This window comes from Solanum dulcamara, chromosome 4 (genome assembly GCF_947179165.1).
Source record: "Solanum dulcamara chromosome 4, daSolDulc1.2, whole genome shotgun sequence".
NCBI lineage: Eukaryota > Viridiplantae > Streptophyta > Magnoliopsida > Solanales > Solanaceae > Solanum > Solanum dulcamara.
Window position 1 is genome coordinate 42576565 of NC_077240.1, and position 25027 is coordinate 42601591.

The 25027-nt window shown below is 35.0% G+C and overlaps 1 protein-coding gene across 3 annotated transcripts; it reads left to right on the forward strand.

Annotated features, from left to right (window-relative positions):
• The first annotated feature begins 813 nt into the window (after nucleotides 1-813).
• On the forward strand, nucleotides 814-14802 carry LOC129887376 (uncharacterized). 3 transcript variants are annotated; one of them, XM_055962450.1, is made up of 11 exons: nucleotides 814-1002; nucleotides 1873-1970; nucleotides 8653-9569; nucleotides 10176-10305; nucleotides 11047-11495; nucleotides 11648-11728; nucleotides 11805-11903; nucleotides 12548-12706; nucleotides 12842-12928; nucleotides 13092-13163; nucleotides 14031-14802. In XM_055962450.1, exons 3-11 carry the CDS (start codon nucleotides 8766-8768, stop codon nucleotides 14349-14351), a joined length of 2202 nt encoding a protein of 733 aa, XP_055818425.1. In that variant the 5' UTR covers nucleotides 814-1002; nucleotides 1873-1970; nucleotides 8653-8765; the 3' UTR covers nucleotides 14352-14802. The 3 variants fall into 3 exon arrangements, with proteins under 3 accessions (XP_055818425.1, XP_055818424.1, XP_055818426.1); XM_055962449.1 differs by lacking the exon at nucleotides 1873-1970; XM_055962451.1 differs by lacking the exon at nucleotides 1873-1970 and having other exon boundaries at nucleotides 8677-9569.
• The last annotated feature ends 10225 nt before the right edge of the window (nucleotides 14803-25027 follow it).

Sequence of the window (25027 nt, forward strand, 5' to 3'; positions counted from 1 at the left end):
CAAATATTGCCACTATAGAGAGATTTGACTATCTTAACTCCACTTCAAAATTGGTTTAAGAGATAATAGGACCATCCAAAATTAAAGTATTTTCTTGAAAATAAGGTATTATTTCAAAGGTTAATTATGTATTATCTCTAAAAATAAATACTTCCTTTTTTTTCCATTCAAATGTGTTGTTTGGCCCCAAGTTCCCAAATATTTTTGGCAAGTTATTCTTAGGTGAAGTTTCACCATGCGTTTGAATACAAATTTAAAAAAAATATTATTTTGTACTAAGTTCTAAAAATTATTAAAAAACCATAAGTTTGTGTTATCATTTTATAATGAACATGTTCCATTAATTTTTTTTATAATATAATTGATTACAATCAACAATAACAAAATAACAATATTGGCAAGAGCAATATATTAATCGAATTAAAAATAAATTATTCTTTTTTTTTCAATCTTGTCACTTAAACTATTTTTTTCGGGAGGAGGTAAAACAAACTATTCTTTTATAAAATCTTTCAACATTATACAAACAATCTCTTCCCGCAAGCTTTCATTTCTAGATCAGATGACCGAGAAGACGAAATAATAGAGTAAGTTGGTAGATAAGTATTTAGTTAGAATTAATAAATGATGAGTGTTTTTATAAATTATAAAAATTTAGAATAATTTTTAAATTTTTAAAACTTCTCATAGATTTTTGCCAAATATATTTACTAACTAATGACAAATTATATGAATAAACATTCATTCTCAAGAATTTTTCAATTTTTTTTCCCAAAAATTATTTGGAGCAAAAGCTTACAAAAATTCGCAAGGCAACATAAACATGTGCTGAGTAAATTTATTCATAAAATCGGGGCTCGATTGAAGAAGAATTTTGGGTTTTTCCTCTCGGCGACTTGTGGCGAGTGCTGACTGCTCGACTAGTCTTCATAGCTGTGGTCCTTGTTATTGCCTAATCTTTTCCTTTGCTTTCTCCCTCTGTTTGATCGTTCATCTCTTCTGGTAAGGGTTTCTTGTTTTATCTTTCGATTTTGATATATAGGTCTACTTATTCTACATGTATTTCTTTTCTTCTTTTTAGATTTTCATTGGTTAAAAGGTATTCTAATATCTAGGGTATTGAGCTTAAACTCAAAATCAAGAAATATATGAACATATCAAATTATTTGTTTAGTCTAATATCTAGGGGATATGAACACTGTATCTACAATTGTATTAGTATAATGATGTGCATCATTGTATAGTATTTTATGAGGGTTCTTGTTCTACTGTAAACGGTGCTCTTGTAAATAGGGCAAATTTATTATTAAATACTACCTACGGATTTCTTGTTTTTGGGTGGATGAGGTTTCTTTTGTATGTAGTGGCTAGTGTTGATAAAAACAAGCATCTGGTATTGAGATATGACATTTATTTAATTTATATTTTATAAGTTGTTGATTTGATCAAATTTGAGTACTGAAAACTTTTAATTTGATAATCTCCTACAGCAGTGTCCTACTGCTGTCCTTTGGGCTTTAGGATTCAATTAGGCAACATGACCCAAACCAAGTGTTACTTAGCTACAGTACTGTTCAATGTTTGTGCTTGCTCTTTAATCAATTTAGGATAAGTATTCCTCAAACTGTCCTCCCAAATATGGCTACAAAGGAATCTATTTGTTAAAAGACAATCGTCGGTAGTTCAAGAGGTCAGCATTTCTGCATGGATGTGGGTGCTACTAAAAATGTGTATATATAGACTACCCCTGTAGATATAAAATGTATCTTTTTTTTTTTCTGCTTGTATAATAGTCTTATAGATTCAGGGTTAACTAGTATTTAAATGTTTGGTTAAAATATTTCCCTGATAAGTTTAAGATCTGAATACAAGGTCATTGTTGGTGTTTTATCAAGATTGGGATGTGAAGGGATGGTGATATTAATTGCAGAAGAGTCAAAGTAGGAAAATCTCCACAAAATAGGATCCAGGTTTTGCAGTATCTTTAATATTAATACACATATTCAAGTTACTAAAAGTGGTGAACACAATTGATTGATTAAGTGAGCTCATCGAAGTATTGCTTCTTGCTTTCAAATTAAAGGCCAACTATGTGGATTTTAAGCTTAATATGCTGACCCCTGATAAAATCTTAAATTGGTGAAGTGGGTCAAAAGGTGAAACAATATGCAGTCCCTTTTCGTTAATTTTACCTTTTTGGGGTAGTTAAAGCGGAGCTCATTGAATCTTTGGTTGTACAAGGAAATGAGGTTTAGTTTGGTGGAAAAAAGGAATAATTTGACATCCAATTTCAAATGGGAAAAATATATCAATTTATTTTTCAACAGAAATATTGCAGGGATATATTTAGTGTAAGAATATCAACAACCTTCTTTCTTAGTAGAGCAGTTAAAACTGAAAATCGCAAAAAAGGGCCAAATATATTGGGCTTTAAGCTCAAAAGCGTGGAATTTAAGCGTGAGTCTCAACTAAGAAACGCACTAATGAAGAGAAAAATGAAATCAAATAGAATATATGAAGTAAAATTCATGTGGATCAAGTTCAAAAACCATTTCAAAATTTTGATTTAGATGAAAATATATTGTTTTATTTTTTTCCTGGAACCCGTTTTCTTATACTAAAATTTTAGTTTCTTATTCCCAATCATTTATAAAAATCACTTGCAATGACTTTTAACAATTAATGTATTAGTAGAAAGGGACCTTTGGGAGAGAGTGGTGGAGGTTAGAAGGATCAATGATAGAATGATGATGATTTAGTCGTTTGTGGACTTACTTTGAACGTTATTAGTGCTTATGCGCCTCAAGTGGGCCTGAACGAGGAGGCCAAAACGTTCTTTTGGGAGGATTGGACAAGGTAGTGAGAGGTATATCGAACATCGAGAAGATTTTCATTGGTGGAGATTTTAATGGCCATATCGGGGCAACTTTTAGTGGCTTTGATGATGTTCATGGAGGCTTTGATTTTAAGGAGAGGAAAAGAGATGGAGCTTCACTTCTAGATTTTGCTAAAGCTTTTGAGTTGGTAATTGCTAACTCGTGCTTTTCGAAGAGGGAAAACCATTTGGTTACCTTTCGTAGCACGGTAGTTAAGACTCAGATGGATTACTTACTCCTTAGAAAGGGTGATAAAGGTTTTTGTAAGGATTGCAAGGTTATCCCGAGTGAGAATCTTATTACCCAACACAAGTTTTTGGTGATGGACTTGGAAGTTAAGAGGGATAGGAGGAAGAAGATCTTATATAACCTACTGAGGATTAAATGGGGTGGCTTGACCTCTGTCCTTTCTTGGGAGATGGGGGAGAAGTTGATTGGTATGGGCGCATGGAGTAGTAGCAAGGATGTAAACAACATACGGGATAAGACAACTAGTTGCATTAGGGAAGCAACTACATAGGTGCTGGGGTATTGAGGGGTAACTGTGGTGGTCATCAAGGAGATTGATGGTGGAATGGAGAAGTCCAAGGCAAAGTGTAGCGACCCTCTTGGGAGGATGTGAATTCTTGAAAAAAAAACTTATATAATACTTGTGAAATTTATAAGAAGCTTAACGTAAGACATATTAATCGTAATCTAGTAGTGAAATTAGGTCCATTCAAAAGTGTTAAAGGTATAAAATTTTGCCTTTTAAAAATTCATTTGATCTCAAATATAACCAAATAAAAATTTCAATTTATGGTGGAACAATTTTTCAAAATAACTTAAGAAAATACCTTATGAGGTTTTCATGTATCATTCCATACCACTACAGTTCATGTTGTAAACTATTCCTAACCTTATGAGTACCAAAGTTAACTATTCATGGTTCATAGAAATATCTCCAAATCAAATAGTAAATTTAGTACATTACAAGACTTGGGTTTACACACCCCAAAACAACAAAACATGTCACCAAATTTAAGTTACAAACCATAATGTCTTGATCAAACTAGCATTCAAAATTACATATAAATGTACAATCTATAGATCATTTACATGTCCCAAGACTACTACAAAATATAGATGCCTATATACAAATGTGATCTTCCTTAAAGTTCCAGAAAAAACTCTAACTCCAATGGCCAGCTTTCTCCTTGGATATTTCCTACGATAGAAACAGCTATCGCTAAGCATAAAGTTTAGTGGTGTAAAAACTACAAGTTTGAAACCTTCAGATTCTCCAATCAATTTTCTCAATTTGTGGGCAGCAACATTGAAACATAATAAATAAATTATGTAAACAAATATATCAAGAGTATCAAGTTCGATATTTAAAGGTTTAAGTGTCAAGAACTTATAGGACCACTTTTACACGAGACTAAATAACAAGTTTCGCCCAATATGTACGTCATGCCGTCATACCAAACATAATCAAATATCAAGAAGGACCGGAGCCTTATATCAAGAAGGACCGGAGCCTTATATCAAGAGAAACAAGAACTATATTAAAAATGGTTTTCTAGTTCGTACTTCAAATGGACAACTTCCATACTTAAGACGAACCAAAAATTCAGAATCAAGATGGTGAAAGGTCCAAATCAAGAGGCATGCCAATAGTGACAAAGTCATAGCCACAAGAAAGACAAAGTCCACAAGAAAGACAACTTCCATACTTAAGACGAACCAAAAATTCAGAATCAAGATGGTGAAAGGTCCAAATCAAGAGGCATGCCAATAGTGACAAAGTCATAGCCACAAGAAAGACAAAGTCCACAAGAATGTCAAGTGGTTGAGCAATCCGTACAAGTGGGCGAGTTAAATAAGTATCTTGCAAGTCTCAAAAGATACCAACATGACAATATAAAATGACAAGAAGGTAAACAAGGTACCAACATAGACTTTCAAATATACCAGCAGGCTATGTTGCTCGGACTCTTCAAAAGTGTCAGCGGGTGCGTGTCGGATTCTCCAAAAATAGTGTATTTTTGGAGAATCTGACACACATTGAAATTTTTTGGTTATATTTGAGATCAAATGAATTTTTAAAAGACAAAATTTTATACTTTAACACTTTTAAATGGGCCTAATTTCACTACTAGATTATGATTAATATGTTTTACGTTAAACTTCTTATAAATTTCGCAAGTATTACATAGGTTTTCTTTTAAGAAGTGACATCCTCCCAATTTGTGGAAGCAAAGAAGGTTGCATATATAAAGTGGGCAGAGTGCATCGACAAGGAAGAGAAGTGAACGCTTAAGGAAGTCTATAAGACGATGAAGACAAAAGCTTAGTTAGAGGCTAAGTGGCAACTTTCAAATGCGTGTATGTTGAGCAAGGGACAAAGGTGGGGATAAGAAATTGCAGAGGCTCGCAAAAGCGAGAGAGAAAAGCTCGTGACTTGGATCAAGTGAAGTGCATCAAGGATGAGGAAGGGAAGGTGTTGATTGAAGAGACCTCCATTAAGCAAAGATGACAATCATACTTCCATAAACTCTTAAACGAAGAAGGGGACAAAGACATTGTGTTTGGTAATTTGGCGCACTCTACAAGACTTCGGGACTTTGGGTACTGTAGGTGTTTCAGAGTTGAGGAGGTTAAACATGCTACTAGTAGGTTGAGCAGGGGAAGTGCGACGAGACTCGATGAGATTTTAGTGGATTTTTGGAAGAGCACAGACAAGGCAGGTATGAAGTGGTTGACTGGGTTGTTTAATGCTATTTTAAGGCAGCTAAAATTCCCGACGAATAGAGGTGGAGTACAATGGATGGTTCCATTGTACAAGAACATGGGTGATATCCAAAACTGTAACTATTACAGGGGTATCAAATTGCTATGCCGCCCTATGAAGGTTTAGGAGAGTGGTGGAGAGGAGGGTGAGGAGAGAGGTGTCCATTTTCGAGAATCAATTTGGATTCATATGGGGACGATCAACTACTAAAGCCATCCATCTTGTGCGGAGACTAATGGAGAAATATAGGAAAAGAAAGAGGGACCTACATATGGTGTTCAGACCTTGAAAAGGCTTATGAAAAGGTCCTGAGGAATGTCCTCTAGAGGTGCTTGGAGGCTAAAGGTGTCTCAATAGAGCGATAAAGGACATGTACAATGGAACCAACACTCGGGTTAGAACGGTGGGAGGAGACTTGGAGCACTTCCCAATTGAGACGAGGCTGCACAAGGGATCAGTTCTTTGCCCTTTCCTATTTGCCTTGGTGATGAATGAGTTGATGCGGTTTATTCAAGCGGAGATTCCATGGTGTATGTTATTTGCAGATGACATAATATTGATTGATGAGACATGAGACAAAGTTAATGCTAGGTTGGAGGTTTGGAGACAAATTCTTAGGGCTGGGCATATTTTGGTTCAAACCGATAAAACCGAACAAACTGAACTTTTTTTAATTTCGGTTTTTTCGGTTTATTCGATCGGTTTCGGTGTTAAATTTTAAAATTTAGTTATTCGGTTCTATTTTTCGTTTTCTAAATAAATTATTTCGGTTAATCAAAAACCGAATTTTAGATTATACACAATATATATTATAAATTTATACACCCAAATCCAGTCCACCAGGCCCAAATTTATGCACCCATGGCCCAAATCCAAATCTAAAATCCCTAATATCACACCCTTTTAAAGGTCCAATGATGACAAAAGTCGCATTCTCACTCTCGTCTCACAATCTGGTGCCATCGGCTTCATTTTTCCTTTGTTACAAAGATTTTTTTTTTGTTGCTCATATTCCGTTTGATGGATTAGATGATTTATGTGAAGAAAACAACTAAAAATGCATTCTTTATAATTTTTTGAGGGAGCTACTATTAATCTTCACTTGTTGGCTGTTGCTAATAATTTGTTCATTTTTAGTTATTAATTTGTTGCTAATACTATAGTTAGTACTCATAATTCATTAGTTTAGTTTGGAAATTCCATTTTTAAAATATTAAACCAATTTTGAAGGTCCAGTGATGGCAAATAAAGGACTCAATATGATGCTACTCAAACCAAAAAATCGAACCGAAATTGTAAAAATCGAACTAAACCGAATTTATTCCAGTTTGGTTTCGGTTAACATTTCACAAAATCGAAAATCGAAAAATCGAATCGAATTTCACAAACCGAACCGATCGAACACCCATCCCTACAAATCCTAGAGTCCAAAGGGTTCAGGTTGAGGAGGACCAAAACGAAATATTTGGAGTGCAAATTTAGTGTGACGTTGGATGAAGCGGACGTGGAGGAGGGCTTGCCTCTAGAATCTTGTGTTATAAGAAGGTACCACCTAAACTTAAAGGTTAAGTTCTAAAGAGTGGTGGTTAGATCGTCCTTTTTGTATGAGATGGAGTGTTGGCCTGTCAAGAACTCAAAGGTTTATAAGATGCATGTTGCAGAGATGAGGACGTTGAGATGGATGTGTGTGCATACTAGGAGCGACAAGATTAGGAATGAGGTTATCCGGCATAAGGTTGGAGAGACTTTTGTGCTGGGCAAGATGAGGGAAACGGGACTGTTATAGTCTGGGCATGCGCAAAGGAGGTGCACTGAAGCCCCAGTGAAGAGGTGTGAGAGGCTAGTTGTCGGGGGTACATGAAGGGGTAGAGGTAGACCGAAAAAATATTGGGGAGAGTTAATTAGATAGAACATGACACAACTTCATATTACCGAGGACATGACTCTAGATAGTAAGGTGTGGAGGTCGCGTATTAGTGTAGAAGGTTAGTAAGGGTAGAGAGTGTTGTCTTGCCTTGCTAACGTTGTTGCGTAGTACAAGTTGTACCCTTGTAGTTTTTGTCATGTTGTTTATTGTGTTTCAGTTATCACTCATTTGTTGTTGTTACTGTTTTTTTCTTGTTGACTTTATACTGCTTCCGTATTAATTGCTATGCTTTCTCCATTGTTTTCTTCTTTTTGTACTTGAGTTTGATGCACTTGAGCCGAGGGTCTCTCGAAAACAACCTCTCTATCTCCACGAGGTAGTAGTAAGGCCTGAGTACACTCTACCCTCCCCAGACCCGACTTAGTGCGATTTCAATGGGTATGTTGTTGTATCTAGTACTACCCTCTTAGAGATAGAGACCATTAGTAGTGAGGCTCAACCTTTACACCTTAGCGCCTACACTAGAGCGCTACTTAAGCAAAGCAAAGAGCAACCTGATTTCAACGGAGCTTTAGAGCTTAAACACACCTCAAATGAACCTTAACAACACTGGTTGTTAGTGCTTTTTCAGTGTCCAATTGATATCGTGCTGTCCACATTTAACCTTTCTCTTCTACATCATTAAATCTTCTTTTGCTATAAAAAGTTCTTCACTATGAAGTCGACACAATTTTTGTCATCCAAAGTAGAGATTGCCGTATTTATTTTTTCTTTTTTCTGATTGAATATGAGTGAATGAACAATAGGTTTCTGATTGTATACGAGTGAATGAACGATAGTTTTAAAAACTTCCTTTGTTTATCTGCTAGAACTGGAATTTCGCCACATTTTTAAAGCCGAAGTGTCTATTATTATCTATAGTTGAGGGAATAAGCATGAGGAGAATGATGTTGCCTTTACAGTCACGGCTGCCAATTGTGAAGAAAGCTAATTTGACCGAGTTGCATGCACTAGGAATGAGATATACCTGTATACGTGTTCATTGTTTGGCTATCTAAGTGCTGGTACCTTAAAGCTTATGTTGGTGCTTGAAATTTCCTGAAGTTTTGCTTACTTTTGTATTGCGTGTGACCCAGGACTTTCGATATCTTCTATTTCAGAAAAAACAGGACTTTCGATATCTAATGAGGACACTGGAGATGAGTTGAACTGGCTTGTTGCTAGAGTTTTTTGATACCATATATAGTCAATGGCTCGTAAAGGTAACCGACAGAAGTACAGAAAAGGAGTTTCAGATTCTGGATCTGGATTGCTAAATGAGAATGAAAACAGTAATCTGACTGAGGCAGAAGGAAAAAATGCTGAAGAACCTTTTAATGGCAACCTTTCTGGCATATCTTTAACCGAGAGCTTAAACAATACACATGAAAGTGAAGGCAAGAAGAAAAGCAAGCACAAATCTAGAAGATCAATTAAAAAGGAAAAGGAAGGTACTGATGCATTGTCGATTGCAGAGGAAACAGGGCCTGAAGGCACTGATGCAGGAATTTTCCAAAGTCATAAAAGTAGAGGAGTGGATCCCGAGTCAAGAAAAGGAGTTGACACATCAACACAGACTTGTAACCACTCAGATAACTCAAAGGGATGTTTTGATCACGTAGGAACAGGACTGGATGGAGACAATACATTAGAAAATTTTAAAGTGTCTATTATGGTTGTTTTTAGGAACTTGATGATGTTGGCTCTGTGTGCCTCAAAGTTATCAATTCAGTGGTTAGAGAGGTGGAGACCTTTGCTTGACCCTTTGAAGAGCAATTTATTAGTTGCGACTGGGTATGTTCAAGGAAAGGTTCAGCAAGCATACCCTATAGTGGTTAGGTGGATCATGCATTTTGGAAATATAATGCTTTTATTATCAATGGTTTGGTTGGATTGTGCCCTTAGAGGAATTGAGTCCTTTCTATGTATGGGGATGACATCAATTCTCTCAGTCATCTGGTGTGGTGTTCTTTCTTTGATTGCAGGTGCTAAATTCAAGTTTCTATTAATTTTGGTAAGCATCGAGCTTCTTTTCATGTATGGAAAGCAACATTGTCTACCCCTGAAATGATAAAAGGTGTTTGTAAGCATGAATATCTAACCCTAATTGCTTCTCAGGTTTGGGTTGACTAAAGAATGATTTCCTGCTGAACCAGAAATAGTTTTGAGGAGCTCTGATTTTTTCTTTTCGAAGTCACTGAATTAAGCGATTTATAATAAGTGTGTGAATTTGTTTTAAAAAAAAAAATTGGACATAAATCATTGTATCCACTTCTGACTTTGTCCATTTCATGCTTTAGGGTTCTAATAGTTATCTTTTACTGATTTTGATTCTGTATACTTTGTTCCATCGCCTTCAGTTGACACTTGAATTGCTGAAGGTGGTCACAACAGTTTTTAAGTGAAATATTTTTTTTCTTTCTGGGGACCTACCTATTTCTTCAGCAGTGTCCTAGACTGCACTTTGATCAATTAGTATATTGATTTTGTGGAGTTCCTATGGTCATTCTCTGTCTTTGTGTTTTCTTTCTAATTCTTGATTAGATTCCTTTCCTTAAACTGCATAACTTCTATGAAACATTTCAATATCTTGCTGTAATGAATTGCTATTGACATTCAGGCAGCAGTTGCTGTTATTGGACTTCTTACTGGGTTCATCATCGCAGTTCTAGGAGTTGCTGCAGCGAGTATCAGTTACTTGTGGTTCTATGGAAGATTTTGGGCAGCAGTTCTTCTGGTCTTGAGTGGAGGTGATTGTTTTCAAGTTTAGTGTTGAGTAGGGGTGGCAAAATGGGTAAAATTTATGGTTATCCGCTCGGCCCAACCCATTTTAAATGGGTTGGTTATCCAATCAGTTAAAAGTGGATCAAATATAGCCCAACCATCATAAAATATGGACAACCCAATAGGTATCCACCAATTACACTCCTTAAAGTATGTAAGAATGTAGGAACCTCTAAAAAGTACACTTATTAAGGGTGTGTTTGGTCTGAAGAATAATATTTTCAATTTCTTCATGTTTGGTTCATTTGAATGTTTTGGAAATTTTTTAAAAATGGACTTACTTTCCTCTAATTTAAGAAAAATGACTTCCATACATAAAGTAAGGAACAAAAAGTTCAAAACTTTCCACTAATCAGAAAAATATTTTCTCGGAAAACGTGAAAATATGTTCCTGCATACGGAACACACCCTAAAAGGAGAAAAAGATTAAGAATTTTATTTTTGTAATTTGGAAGTACTAATTTCTTTATGTAAGAAGCAATAGATAATATGGATATCCATATTATCGATTGGGTTTACCCATTTTTATCCAAATCAAATATGGGTCGGTCGAATATTTTATCCATTTTCACCTGACCCATTTTTGATCAACCCATATCCGACTCGACCCACTTGTTTGCCACCCCTAGTGTTGGGCATTTCTTTCTACTTTTTTCACATTGATTCCAGTTTTATATCCACTAAGTGTTGTTCTTCTTTAAATGTAGGAGCTCTTTACAGGTTGAACCATGAACGGCTTGCAGTGTTTGTCATAACTTTGTATTCTGTATATTGCGCATGGACATATGTTGGATGGATTGGTTTGATCTTCGTTTTGAATTTGTCATTTATTTCGAGTGATGTTCTCATATTCTTCTTAAGAAACAATGTAAATGAGCGAAGAAGGGCCCACAGCTTTTCTGATCAAACAACTGGAGTACAAGGTGAACCTAGCTTCTGTTCTAGTGGATCAGTGCCTCCAGCTGCTGATGATGGGTACGTTCATCCCGTCGATCGTGAAACTGGCATCCCTTCAACTAGTGGATCTGATGCTGAGATGACTTCCGAAGATGAAGTTCTCAGATTGTTAAAGAGTACAGATCACTATTCAGCACTGGGCCTAATGCGATTCCAGAGTATAGATGCTTCAGTTCTCAAGAGAGAATATAGGAAAAAGGCAATTCTTTATACCCTCCTGAAATTCACTCAAAAAATATCCGTCTCTGATTTTTCTGGACATCATGCTTTTTGAAGTCTGATAATGCTTTCATTAGAAATGCCCTGCTATTGAAGTGAAATTACTAATCAGCTAAATTATATCTCTATTAGGCAATGCTGGTCCATCCTGACAAAAATATGGGTAATGAAAAGGCTGCTGAAGCTTTTAAGAAACTTCAAAATGCCTATGAGGTACAGGTTCTGTTCTGTGATTTGAGTTCTCCATCTGGTATTCATCCTGCACTTGATAAGAATTGGATTGTTTCAGGTTTTACTTGATTCCTTAAAAAGAAAAGCATATGATGATGATTTGAGGAGGGAAGAGCTGGTAAATTACCTTCGTCGGTTTCAAAGTCCTTCTCAAAAGGTTGAAATTAATATAATTGAATCATCTAATTAGTTCATCGGAAGTCAGATTTTTTATATTTTATGTATAAGCCAGATACGCAGTGAGATCAGCAAAGAGATTTTTGTTTCAATTTGTGCTATTTCCTTTGTGTCGAATTAACTTCCTTTTCTACAAGAGAAACACACTTTAAATGATATCTAACTGAAATAAGAGAGTGGTCAAGTCCTTGCAAATCTCATGTTTTGTAAAAGAGCTAAGCCTTTAGTCCTTCGTTTTCTTTCGAAAAAGAGGGCTTAGTTTCATCTTTTGCCAAAGAACCCATCCGGAGAAAAGTTTCTTAACAGGAACAGCTTTAAGTAATAATGGGTTTTCTATGCAGTCTTAAGTCTCAACTCTTTTGCCTCTTTGCCAGTTTTACTCGAATATATATGAATGAGCTCCAGTAGGTTCATCATATAAGTGATGCATCCATCAGTAAATGTCTATCTTCCAGTGCAATTTATGTCAACTTTCTATTGTAGGTCCCAGGTTGTATTTAAGAAAGTATCATCTTGTTTCAGGAAATATGTTTGGATAGTACTCCTGATAGTGTGAATGTAATGTTTGATTATACTTTGACTTGACTCTGGGTCATGCTTAACCCTTATCTCAAATAATTTCAGGGTAAAGGCTATGGCTTCTTCACCTCTGGCTTCACACAGACAGAAGCTGAGGGCGAGGATCCTCTTGGAGAAGCTCGACGACTTACTTGCAAAAAGTGTGGCAACTTTCATGTCTGGGTTGTCACTAAGAAAACAAAGTCCAAAGCAAGATGGTGCCAGGTTTGCCCTCCAGTCACAGTATAAGCATGTTATGAATTCTTGAATTCTGTGCACTTTAAGCATACATAGGTTGTCTTCCTCCTCTCCAGCTTAGGTTCTTGCAAGGACATTTATCTTTTTCTCTTCCATTCATAGGAATGCAAAGATTTTCATCCAGCAAAAGATGGAGATGGATGGGTTGAACAGCCTTCACATCCATTCTTTTTTGGAATGCTACTGAAGGTATCAACTAATTTGATCAAAAAGGAAGAATGAAAAAGCTTTTGAGGAGACTATCTTTCATGATGAATCTCTTCTTTAAATATTTTGTTTTCTCTGTAGTTCTTACCTCTATCTCTCATCCTTGTGTATATGTTACACTACTGACCTCCTCCAATCTGCACAGGTAGATAATCCTGTTGCCTATGTTTGTGCTGATAGCAGGATCTATAACGCAACTGAATGGTATATCTGTCAGGTAAAGTTTTTCTTCTCATCATCTGATAAAAATTTTCGACGTTTCTTGGATGTGGAATGGAATTGGTCTGGGAATTGGGAAGAACTTGTTCATAGCACTATAAAGGTCAAAAGTGCATTACTGCAGCAGCTATCATTGATTCTTTTGGCTTTTTATCATCGCGATAATAAGGTGTGGACTTCGCTAGCTTTCTGCAAATCTCATAGGAGAACAAAAGTTAATTGTGTGGTTGGGGCTCACATATCCCAATTGAATAGTGCTTTATGTCTGTTCATTTTTTTGGGGAGGGAAGGGGGTCTGTGTGAGTCTGATTGTAATGCCATCAATAGTTATTTGTTAATCATGGACCAACTTCAGTTTTGTCTTCCATGGGGTACTATACTGTTCTTTTCTCCATATTTAGGAAAGATCAACTCCCATGAATGAGGATTTTTCTGAGCGGACAGAAAATGCTCATATACAGGAATAATTAGCACTGTAGAATCATAGATTGGGTCTTATCCAAAAATATGGATCCCCTGTTTGCTTCTATGTTCCCACTACTGGTTTGAGAAGTCATGGTCAAGCTTGTCAACTGCTAACATGTCAAGGAATATCTTGGTGGCTTCACTTTGCTACGTTGCGACAATTCTCTAGCCCAAACAACTTGTTACTCTGTTTCTTTTTAAGTTTGCTTGAACAATTAAAAAAACATTGTTTAAAACACATGCACACCCTGTATGCCCCCTTTGTAGTTCTAAAATGGAAGGGGGCCTCTAGATCTTTTAAGGTTGGTTAATCATCAAAATGGTGTAATTTACCTGAGCGGATGTACCTCTGTATCTAAATTATGTGCTTGAACAATTGAACATTATGCTGGTTGTGCAGGGAATGAGATGTCCGGTCAACAGTCACAAGCCAAGCTTTCATGTAAATACTAGTGTAACCTTGAAGAACAGCAATGGGAAGAGAAGTAGCTCAGGACAAAAAGGTGGGATGCCAATGCCAAATATGGAAGAGACCATGACCGAGGAAGAATTTGTTGAGTGGCTACAGAATGCGGTACAAGCTGGTATGTTTGATGATTTTGATGGAAGCACGCCACAGAGCCCATCTACACCAGCTGGAAGTACCTCCAAGAGTACTAGTACGAGCAACGGTAGTGGAAGTGGAAACAAGAGAAAGAAAAAGGGGAAGAAGCAATGGTGAGTGTGAAGCTCACTCTGACCCTACCTCGTTGAATTGTTCGAAGACTGAGACAGCTAGACAAGAGCCAAAATTAACCTGATACTGGCCTGGAATTGACTTGACCCCATGATTTCTGTCAGACGAAGAATCGTCTAGCATGTTCTAGGTCAGTTTGAAATAGATTGTAGTCTCATTTTTTGGGTAAATGTTCCTATCATGAGCTGGGAAATGAGAGCATGAGAGAGATGCCTGTTGAAAACGAAATGAGGCTACTCCAACCAAAAAGAGTTATGATTACAATCCCGCTAAAATTGGTCTGATGGTTTATTTTATCTGCCTCGGCGTGAAAGTGCCAGCACAACTTACATGTTTTTGTACTAGTTTTCTGAGGATTCCTTACAATACCAGGGCTACATAACATCTCCAACAAATTGATATAAAGCAGAGAATTCACAAACCCTTTTCTTGGTTATTTGCTGTCCCGTCTTACAATCTTCAATCTTGACACCTCCTCAACTCAACAAAGGAATTTCAGACTAGCAGAATCCTTGAAATATTATATAGTAAATCACTTTAAACTTGCCGTCAGTTTTGATCCAACTTTGTTGGTGGTTGGTCTTTTAAGATATACACTTTTAATTCGACTCAAAGTTTAGGATTAGCAAACCCGCTGTCAATTCACACAAATTTGTCCTTCAGAATAGATCCGTTTAAGCATTTCATCAAGATGTTTAATCCCAACTCCAGTGTGACATCTAAACAAGTTCATGTTTTTTTTTTCTTACAACAGTGGATATTTTGGACCATGAAAAAAATGATTATCCAGGTTCTAGTGATAAAATCAATGCATAGTAACTATGCTTTTCACGATTAACCAAAGCACTCGAGAGAATCCAATTTGTCAAGATTCTTCAAATCACCATAGGAACCTACTTCATTGAGTTACGCCAGACAGCTAATACGAACCACTGTTCTAAATCTATTCCCAAGTTCAATTTGACAAGCAAGCCTTGGTCCTCAAAGTTGCACTTTAGTGCCTGTGTGGTAACTAAATTAATGAACTTGTTTACAATTAAATCCATTTCTTAGAAAATGGAATTTGATATACCGAGAGTGCTTGTCTTTGTACTTCTCTCTTACTTGGGGCTGTAACTTTTGAGTCGAGGTCTTTTGGAAACAACCTCTTTATCTCCATGAAGTAGTGGTAAGATCTGTGTATATCCTGCTCTCCCCATACTCCACTTGTGAATTTCAATGGGTATGTTATCGTTTGTTGTTGCTTATCTTTGTATTTCGAAAAAGAAAGAGAGTTGCAACTTGCAACCATCTTTAGGTGCAAATTTTTAGTCGCAGGAAAGCCTTATCAATTTTTTCCCTTCAACTTCACCTTAAAGCTAGTCGTAATCAACAATTCAGTTGGAATTAAGTTGTAATATGATAATTGAGCTTCATTTTGCACCATGTAGGTGTAAATCTAATTCAAATCTTGTTTCCTTTTTTCTACTTTTTCGTTATTCGTAGTTTCAACAATACACAACCACATATCCAATGAAATTGAGTCAATTCCTGATATTGTCATTCGGAAAATTTCTTAGTAAATCATCTATTTTTTTTTCTAATAAAATCATTTAAGTTTATGTATTTCTCTTACAAAGTACTAACAATTACTAGAAGTGACTTAAAAACTGAGAGAAAAATGGTCAAACTAGTCCCTTTGAACTTTGAATTAAAATAATTATTATTCTTTGACATGAAATATTAATAGGCCTCCAACTATTTTTTATTTTTTTACTTCATAAATTAGATTTTATTTTTATTTTATAGGTAAGTACAACATAATATACATCAAAAAATAAACTAAATCATAATATTAAAAAAGGAAAAAAAAAAGGAGGACAAAGTGTGTTAATTTAGAGCGTAAAATAAGTAGTTATATTTTAAATGAGATAAAGAGGAAGAACATTTAATGTTCAAAATTGGCAGTGAAATTTAATTTTTAAAGTCGAATTGAAGAGGAAATGTGATTTTCTTCCATATTATATCACAAGATTGACAAAAGTAATATTTGAAACTTCAAAAAATTTAAATTATACAATGGTAATATGAAAGCTCATAATTTATTTGATGTCGAATGATTTATGCAATTATCATGATGTCTTTTAATATGCATTTATATTGTTTTTCTTTGCAGAGACTCTTTAAAATATTTATATATATAAATGGTTGATTACTTGTCAGAGATCCTACCAGCTAAAGACCCTATTATTATTATTTTGTTTGAAGGAATTCATCATCTTCTTTATAAAAATTATGAATTTTTGGCAATAATTTCTAGAGTAGAAGAAACTAACAACTAAATTGGAACCATTTTATCAAAACAAAGATTAATCATACAATAAATAAATAGAGCATATTATTTTATCATTGAACTCCTAAATTTGAAAATAAATAGATTACATATAAGTTGATTTTATATTCTTTTTAGCATTGATGAAGTGATTTTTTTTTCATTTCTAACATTTACCAATCATAGTTTTGGGCGGATTGCATTATATTTTATTATCACAATTAGAAGTTGAACTAAATTTATACTCACTACCTTTTATAATTGAAAGATTATTAGTATTTCATATTGCTAAAGAGGGGGTGGATGTCACGATCCAAAATTTCATTTACACTATGGAGGCATCCAATTATCCATCATCTTCATAGGCGAACCTTTTTTCATTTGTTAACTTATTAACAATAAAAATAATGTGTGATAAAAATAACTAGTAATACTTTTATAGTGAATAATCGTTCCCCAAGTAGTAAGTGTAGAATAAAAAGATTAAGTTCAAAACAACCCCAATATCTAGTGACACTAGTACAAGAGCATTTAAACATAATAAGTTTGACGAAGCTAATATAATGCAACTATCTAAAAAAAATAAGATGGGAAGTATAAAGAATCTCCAGAATTCAGTGTTGCCGAGGAGAAATCATCTCACTCTGTACTCTAACAACCTCGAATGCTAACCAACTCAAGTACTCCTAGTACATGGTCAATTCCTACACGTCAAAAGGCACAACAAGTATAAAGTGAGTGTACTCAACAAGATTTGATTACTAACCCTTATTAGAAGCGATAATGAGATATATCCTAACTATTTCTTTTTCCACAAATATTAAGTCACCACAGAATAATAAATAAAACATGTATGTTTCAAATTACACCAATTATAATATCATATTGTCCCTCTCAACAACTCAACACCAAAATCAATATGAAATTCAATGAGATGAAGTGTAATGTAATACAATGCACTGACCAAAAAAAGATACACATCCGCCTTTTCTTTCGGCTAAATCAGGAACTAGGGGGACTCATGAGGTGCATATTCCTACTGGAATCATTTTTCATCGACACAATAACACTCGTCAGAACTATTATTCACCGTCTTTGAATGATGTGACTTACCAAAATTATTTTTCATCGACATAATAATGACATGAATTTCACAAAAATACAACAGACACTTTCACCCAATAAGTATCATGCAACAATAAGAGTGGTATGAATATGTGTGAACCAATATAAACAAATATGAGTTAATCAATCGACCCTACAATTAAGAATCATCAATCACAATCAAGTACACATAATTCATAAGTCTCAACAATTCAATTATGTCACAACTCTTATCAACTGATAATTAATTTGAGCAATTTTCTCATAGTATGACACTAATACCCGCATAAATACTAGTTATCTCATTTATATGAAACCTTCTTATTACACATTACCTGTCACGACCCGAACTAGGGTCAAGCCACGACACAACGATCATGATGCAAGGGACCCCAACGAAGATATCTTAGCATACATAACATACATAAGGTAAAGAAACATAGTAATATAATCGGAAGTAAAAGCTCAAGGGAATGTGTCTAAGGGAATCTCAATAGATGTCCAATCGGACTACATCACATCGCGTCTAAATATGGCTCTAATCTAGTCTTTGATGGGGTCTTAGGACATGATCCTAGCTCACCCGAAACAATATAATAAGTCAAAATAGTAGCAACATGAAAAAGGAAGTCATTGCCCTCGTTAAAATGAGGATTCACCAATTCTTTGATATCTAGGCAACTCTAGTCACGAATAAGATGATCGTGAGTATCGTCCATCCCTATATTATGAGACAATGTAGGCAAATTATGTGTTAGTACATAAAATATACTAAGTATGTAAGATATGCATGAACACGTAAATGAGCGTGAATAATATGTCATAAGATGTATGACCAATCATAATAAACATGAGTAAGACTTAAAATATTTGAAAACATATGAAAACTCATGGTCAATGCATATCATAAAATTTCATCATAAAACTCATAGTTTAACTTTCAACTTGAGTGGGATAGGACCCTTAACTGATATCTAAGACCATGCGAGCTATAACATGGAATCCGATGGAACCCTCATCGAGAAGGGAGAGGCTACCTTGCCAGGGTATACTCCATCATGATACTCAACTCAACTCAACTCAACTCAACTGTGCTATATGTGAATCCACTAGCCAGGCCATGAAGGCAATCCTACGTGGGCAACGTAGATTGGGACTTTAGGTTATTATTAGGATTTTCTTGGGTAACTAATTAAGTTACTGGACCAAACTCCACCTAAAAGACCTCAGTGCTTAGTCAATATCCCTACGAAAACTCATAAAACATGATCACAACATAGTAGGGAAAGATAGTAACTACCTATCAATCTATCTTTATAAAACATATTAGGAGTAGCTCATTAACTTTATTGATTCATAGGAATCCATAACTTCGATGAGAATTGTACTTATCACCATTTTTGAACATGATTGTGTGAGAATTGTACTTATCACACCATAATAACTATCTTTGATCACAACTTTCTCATCATCATAACTTCATTATTAAAATCATAATCTCAACTTTAAATCATGAAAACTTTACTTGAAAATCCTTGAACTCATAATCAACTCATGAAAATCATCTTTGAACCTTAAAATCATAATTGAGATAGCTTTGTGCATGCAAATTTATAATTTAACTTAAAATCATGCAATTCATGTAGAAACATGCTTAGAATAGTCATTGATAACAATTCAAAACGAAATTGAAATAGCCCAATGTAATTCATCAAAACCTAGGGTTCATAAATTAATTGAAAATTTAAGAAAACTTGAAAAAACTTTGGGACTCCATAGTTGAAAGGAACCCATGGATCAAGCCCCACATACCTTGAGTGAATTCACGTAGAATTGAAGAAGAAACCTTGAAGAAATCTAAAACCTTAGCTTAAAACTTGGAGAAGAATCCTTGAGAGAATTTGGTTCTTGCCTTAGAAGAATGATTTAGAATAAGGGAAATTTCAAAGGATTGGGTAAATATAGGTTTGAATTTAACCATAATTATGTTTAAGTTCATTGAACTGAACTTGGAAAATAACACAAATAACCTTCATTAAAATTGGAATTTTGACCCGACAAAATGATTCTACGAGTCGTAGAAATGATGAGGAGTCGTCAAGACGACTAGTCCTGCATATCTGAGAAAAACTCTAAAAATTCAAGCCTCTGAAGTTTTCAAATGAGTCATTTCTATGACTTATTTTCACGACTACGAGTCATAACAAACATTCGTTCTGCAGGCTTTGAAACCTGTAGGCTCGAGGGTCTCTAAACCTTCATTTATGAGTCGTGTCTATGGCTTGTTCAAAGGCTACGAGTCGTATACAAGACTTGTCTTGCAGGTCCTAAATTCTGCAAATTTGTGGAGTCTCTGATCTTTGACAACGACTCATTTTGATGAATTGTAGACACTCCTACGACTCATCCTATTGAGTCGTGGGGTGTCACCTAAGGATAACCCTGAATACACCTTTGGGACTCACTCTTACGAGTCGTATAAATCCCTAAGAGTCGTATAGTGACTCATAAACATGGGTTAGTTTGAAATTTTGAGAATTTTCTCCTTGGTTCCAACTTTTCGACTTCTAGAGTCTTACAATATCTCCCCCTTAGGAACATTCGTCCTCGAATGAGATTAACTTATCCTAGAAAAGACACGGAAAGAGGACTAGCAACCCAACATGAATATCATGACACCTTAAAATATAAGGAACATGAAAATCTCAACTCAAGATAAAACATGACTTTAAAAATCAACTTTCATGAACATGCATGCATATGAATGACATAAGAGGAACTGAATACGTAAGAGTTCAATTTATTTTGAATAAGAACAACTTACTACTTTAGGCTTGAGTATAAGGAAAGAGATACGTTTATCGTTTCATCATGTACGCCTCCGCTCCCCAAGTAGAACTCTCTACATGTTGATTCCTCCATAATCCTTTGACAGACACAACTTCTTTGTTTCTTAACTTCTTAACTTGCTGATCTAATATTTCCGCCGGAACCTTCTCATAAGTCAAATTCTCTTCAACACTTACATCTTCCAATGGTACAATGGAATTTGGATCACACACAAACTTCCTCAATATAGATACATGAAACACCGGATGAACCATAGCTAATTCAAATAGCAACTCTAACTCATAGGCCACTTTACCAACACATCTCACTATCTTATAAGGTCCAACATATCTATGACTTAATTACCCTTTCTTACCAAAATGCATTACACCCTTTATGGGAGAAACCTTCAAATAAACCCAATCATCTACCTTAAATTCAAGGTCTCTTTTCCTAACATCGAAATAAGAATTTTGATGACTTTGAGCCATCTTCAACCTTTCCCTTATGAGTCTCACCTTCTGCATGGACCCTACTATCAAATCTGAACCAATCAAGACCATATCACCTACTAAAAAACTATCTCACCGGGAACCTACATCCTCTTCCATACAATGGTTCGAAAAGAGCCATTTGGATGCTAAAGTGATATCTATTATTGTAGGAAAATTCGATCAATGGAAAATATTCATCCCAACTCCCTTTAAAATCAATCACACACGCCCTCAACATATCCTCTAAAGTTTGGATCGTTCTTTCAACTTGACCATCGGTTTGTGGATGGAAAGTGGTACTTAACTTAACCTTCGTGCCAAGACCCTTTTGAAACAACTTCTAAAAGTGCAAAGTGAATTGAGTACCTCGATCCGATATGATGGACAAGGGAACACTATGAAGTCATACCAACTTATGAACATACAACTTAGCATAATCTTCGGCACCATAAGAAGTCTTAACCGGTAGAAAATGAGCCGACTTAGTCATCTGATCTACAACAACCCAAATAAAATCATGTTTCTTCTTAGTACGAGGCAAACCCATTACAAAGTCTATATTCACATCTTCCCACTTCCAAGTAGGAATTTTAATGTTTTGGGCTAAACCACCCGGTCTTTAATGCTCAACTTTAACTTGTTGGCAATTTGAACACTTAGCTATAAATTTTGCTATGTCTTTCTTCATGCTATTCCACCAATATTTCCTCAAATTATGATACATATTGGTGGAACTCGTATGAATCAAATACTAGAAATTGTAAGCTTTATTCAATATCAACTCTCTTAACCCATCAACATTGGGCACACACAACCAACCTTGATAACTGTCACGATCCAAGCTTAGGGCCTAGATGTGACATGGCGAATGAGGAACCCAAAAGTACCTCAAACAAGCCTCTTAAAATTCTTTTAGACTTTCATAGGTAATGACAATAAATAAACAAACATAAATCATAATAGTAAAACTTCAACTTATATATGTCCAACAATACTTCTAACTTTTAAATTTTACGGGGCTAAGACAAGTTCCTAGCTCACCCTCAATCATAATAGAAAAAAATGTCATAGTAAGTGTCTAAATATCTTAATATATCATAATCTAGAAAGATAAAGAAGTATTCTTCCCGAAACATGGGAACTCACCAAAAGTAGCCTTCAAACGAAGTCTCAACTAGCCACGTGGAGGAGAACAAGGATGAGTACCGATCCCTACATGGTGATATCATGTAGGCAAAAAAGTATGCGTTACTACTTTGAATAAACTAAGTATGTAGGCATGCATTACAAAGTAAAATATTTAAGACATTTATAAGGTAATGTACATAAATGAGTGCATGCATGAGTAATCTAGTAGATATTATTTAAATCATACATATGTGGATATATACATGCATGAGTAATTATGTAAATAACATTTGAAAGGTTCATTTGTGGGAAGTTGACTATAACTGACATTAAAACCATGTGAGCTATAACATGGAATCCAACATAACCCCCTACGTCGGCCGGGGAATCTACTTTCATAGGGTAGAACTCTGTCAACTTTACATTCATTCTTTAACTTTAACTTTAACTTTAAGGGCTTTCATGGATCCATTAGCCTAAGCCTACAGGAACTCCTATGTTGGCACATAGTTAATGAGACAAGGGGTTGCTACTAGGATTTTCTTACCGAATTCCATCTCAATGCCCCATTCGGTGCTAAGTCAATCCCACAGAATATTTAATACTTCAACATAGTCATAGCATATTGTTTGAGAATTCAAAATATCATATTCGGTGGAATAGCTCATTAAAACCTTTAGTGATTCAAATATGCAAGAATTGTCCTTATATCATAAAGAATCCATCATTCATAGCATTTCATCATTCTTTTATTTCATAAGACTCCCTTTTGATCATAGACATTGCTTTCATAAATATATATTTGGAGTCAAAATTTTCAAATCAAACCTCATTGAAAATATAGTAAAACTAGGGAGTTTAAATCACTTCAACTTTCAAACATGTATGTAAATGAAATTATGCATAAATAATTTGAGATCCAGGAATTAAAAATCATGCTTTAAACAACCCACCATGAATTTTAAGAACCTTTAAAGAGATAAATAGAGAAAATACTTGCAAACCATCAATTCATATATATGAAATATTTTGCATCAAAATTGACCAATAATCATTAGTTTAACCATGATTCATGCTATTAAGTAAAAATAAGAATTACCCATAAGAAAATCTTTGTTGAAATTAAGAGATTTAGTTGAAAGAGTTTTAAACTACATGGGTGGAAAAACCCATGGATAAACACCCACATACCTTAGAGTAAAGTTTGAAGAGAATTGGATAAATAAACATAATTTATCATATAATCAAAATACTTTAGGTATGAGAGTGGAAGGAATACTCTCATTGAAGCCTTACATACCTGAAATTCGAAGCTTTACTCAGAATCGAAGGACTTAATGAACACTCTTGAATCCTATCATTTTCTCCTCGCCGGAGTATTTTGTGTACTACTCGGAGTATATGAATCACCGAAATCGTATTTATACACTATTAAGAACTAAAACTATATTTTGAGAATGAGTAAAAAAGTGTATAGAGAGAAGAGTTGCTTGAGAAAATTTGATGTACAAAATGATAAAATAAGGTGGATATTTATAGGTGTGAAGGAGGGACCTAACAATAATTAAAATAATTATAAAAAAAATCTAAAAATTTAATGGAGGATTGTGATATCATGGGTGGTGTCAAATGGAGGACTATTGATGTCATGGGTGATGTCAAATGGATCTAGATCTTCTATGGTTGGTGAGATGAATCCTCTTTTTACAGAATACCTTTTTTTGGAGCTATATTTGAACAAGATAACTTCCTAATTAGGATTTGATGTCTATATATGAATTATAGATCTGGAAGTCTTCTTTCATGTCTTTTAAGAATCAACTAGTTTGGATCATCCTACTGTTAGATATGGTTTTTCTTCTATAAATATTCCATTTTGTCAAAGCACTAAGTCTTGCAAAGATTAATTTATTTAACCTACTTAGCCTCCTAATCTTAAGCTATGGTCTTGACAAAAATTGTAGGTAATGATGTTAGGGTTATTCAGAAATTTGAATCACCTAATGTAGACCATCCTATGAAAATTTATGCCTAAAATACAGAAGCAATATCATTTTCATCGACAATTGGAACACCATATACAGTAGATATTATTATTGGATAATAACATAAATACCATAAATAACATACAACAGAATGCAACAAATGATAGTGCGTTAATACGCCTATGAAATGATTCTGAACCATTATGAACAAGAATACCTCCATCATTGGAGTCAACCAACCGAACTCCTAAACGTGCCATCATATGAACATCCTTAACCAATTCTTTCTTACCTTCTTCAACATATGAAACACTACTCATCGACAATCTACTTAGTGCATCGGCAACCACGTTAGCTTTGCCTGGATGGTACAACACACTCATATCATAGTTCTTCAACAATTCAAGCCATCTCCTTTGCCGAAGGTTCAAATACTTTTTCTTAAACACATATTGTAAACTCTTATGGTCAGTGAACATATCCACATAGACACCAAAGAGATAGTGTCTCCAAATCTTCAAAGCAAACACAACTGCCGCTAGTTCAAAGTCATGAGTTGGATAATTTCTTTCATGCACCTTAAGTTGCCTATAGACATAGGCTATTACCTTACCATGTTACATCAAAACACAACCAACACCAACCCTTGAAGCATCACAATACACAACAAAACCATCACACCCTTCCGGCAAAGTTAAAATAGGAGCGGTAGTGAGACGATCTTTCAATTCTTGGAAACTCTTCTCACAAGCTTCCGACCATTAAAACTTCACCTTCTTTTGAGTCAACTTAGTCAAACATGATGAAATC

Coding starts and splice junctions, on each gene's coding strand:
- LOC129887376 (XM_055962450.1), top strand. CDS start 8,766: ATGGCTCGTAAAGGTAACCGACAGAAGTACAGAAAAGGAGTTTCAGAT. Junction 10,306..11,046: donor TCTTCTGGTCTTGAGTGGAG/GTGATTGTTTTC, acceptor CTTTAAATGTAG/GAGCTCTTTACAGGTTGAAC. Junction 11,729..11,804: donor AACTTCAAAATGCCTATGAG/GTACAGGTTCTG, acceptor GGATTGTTTCAG/GTTTTACTTGATTCCTTAAA.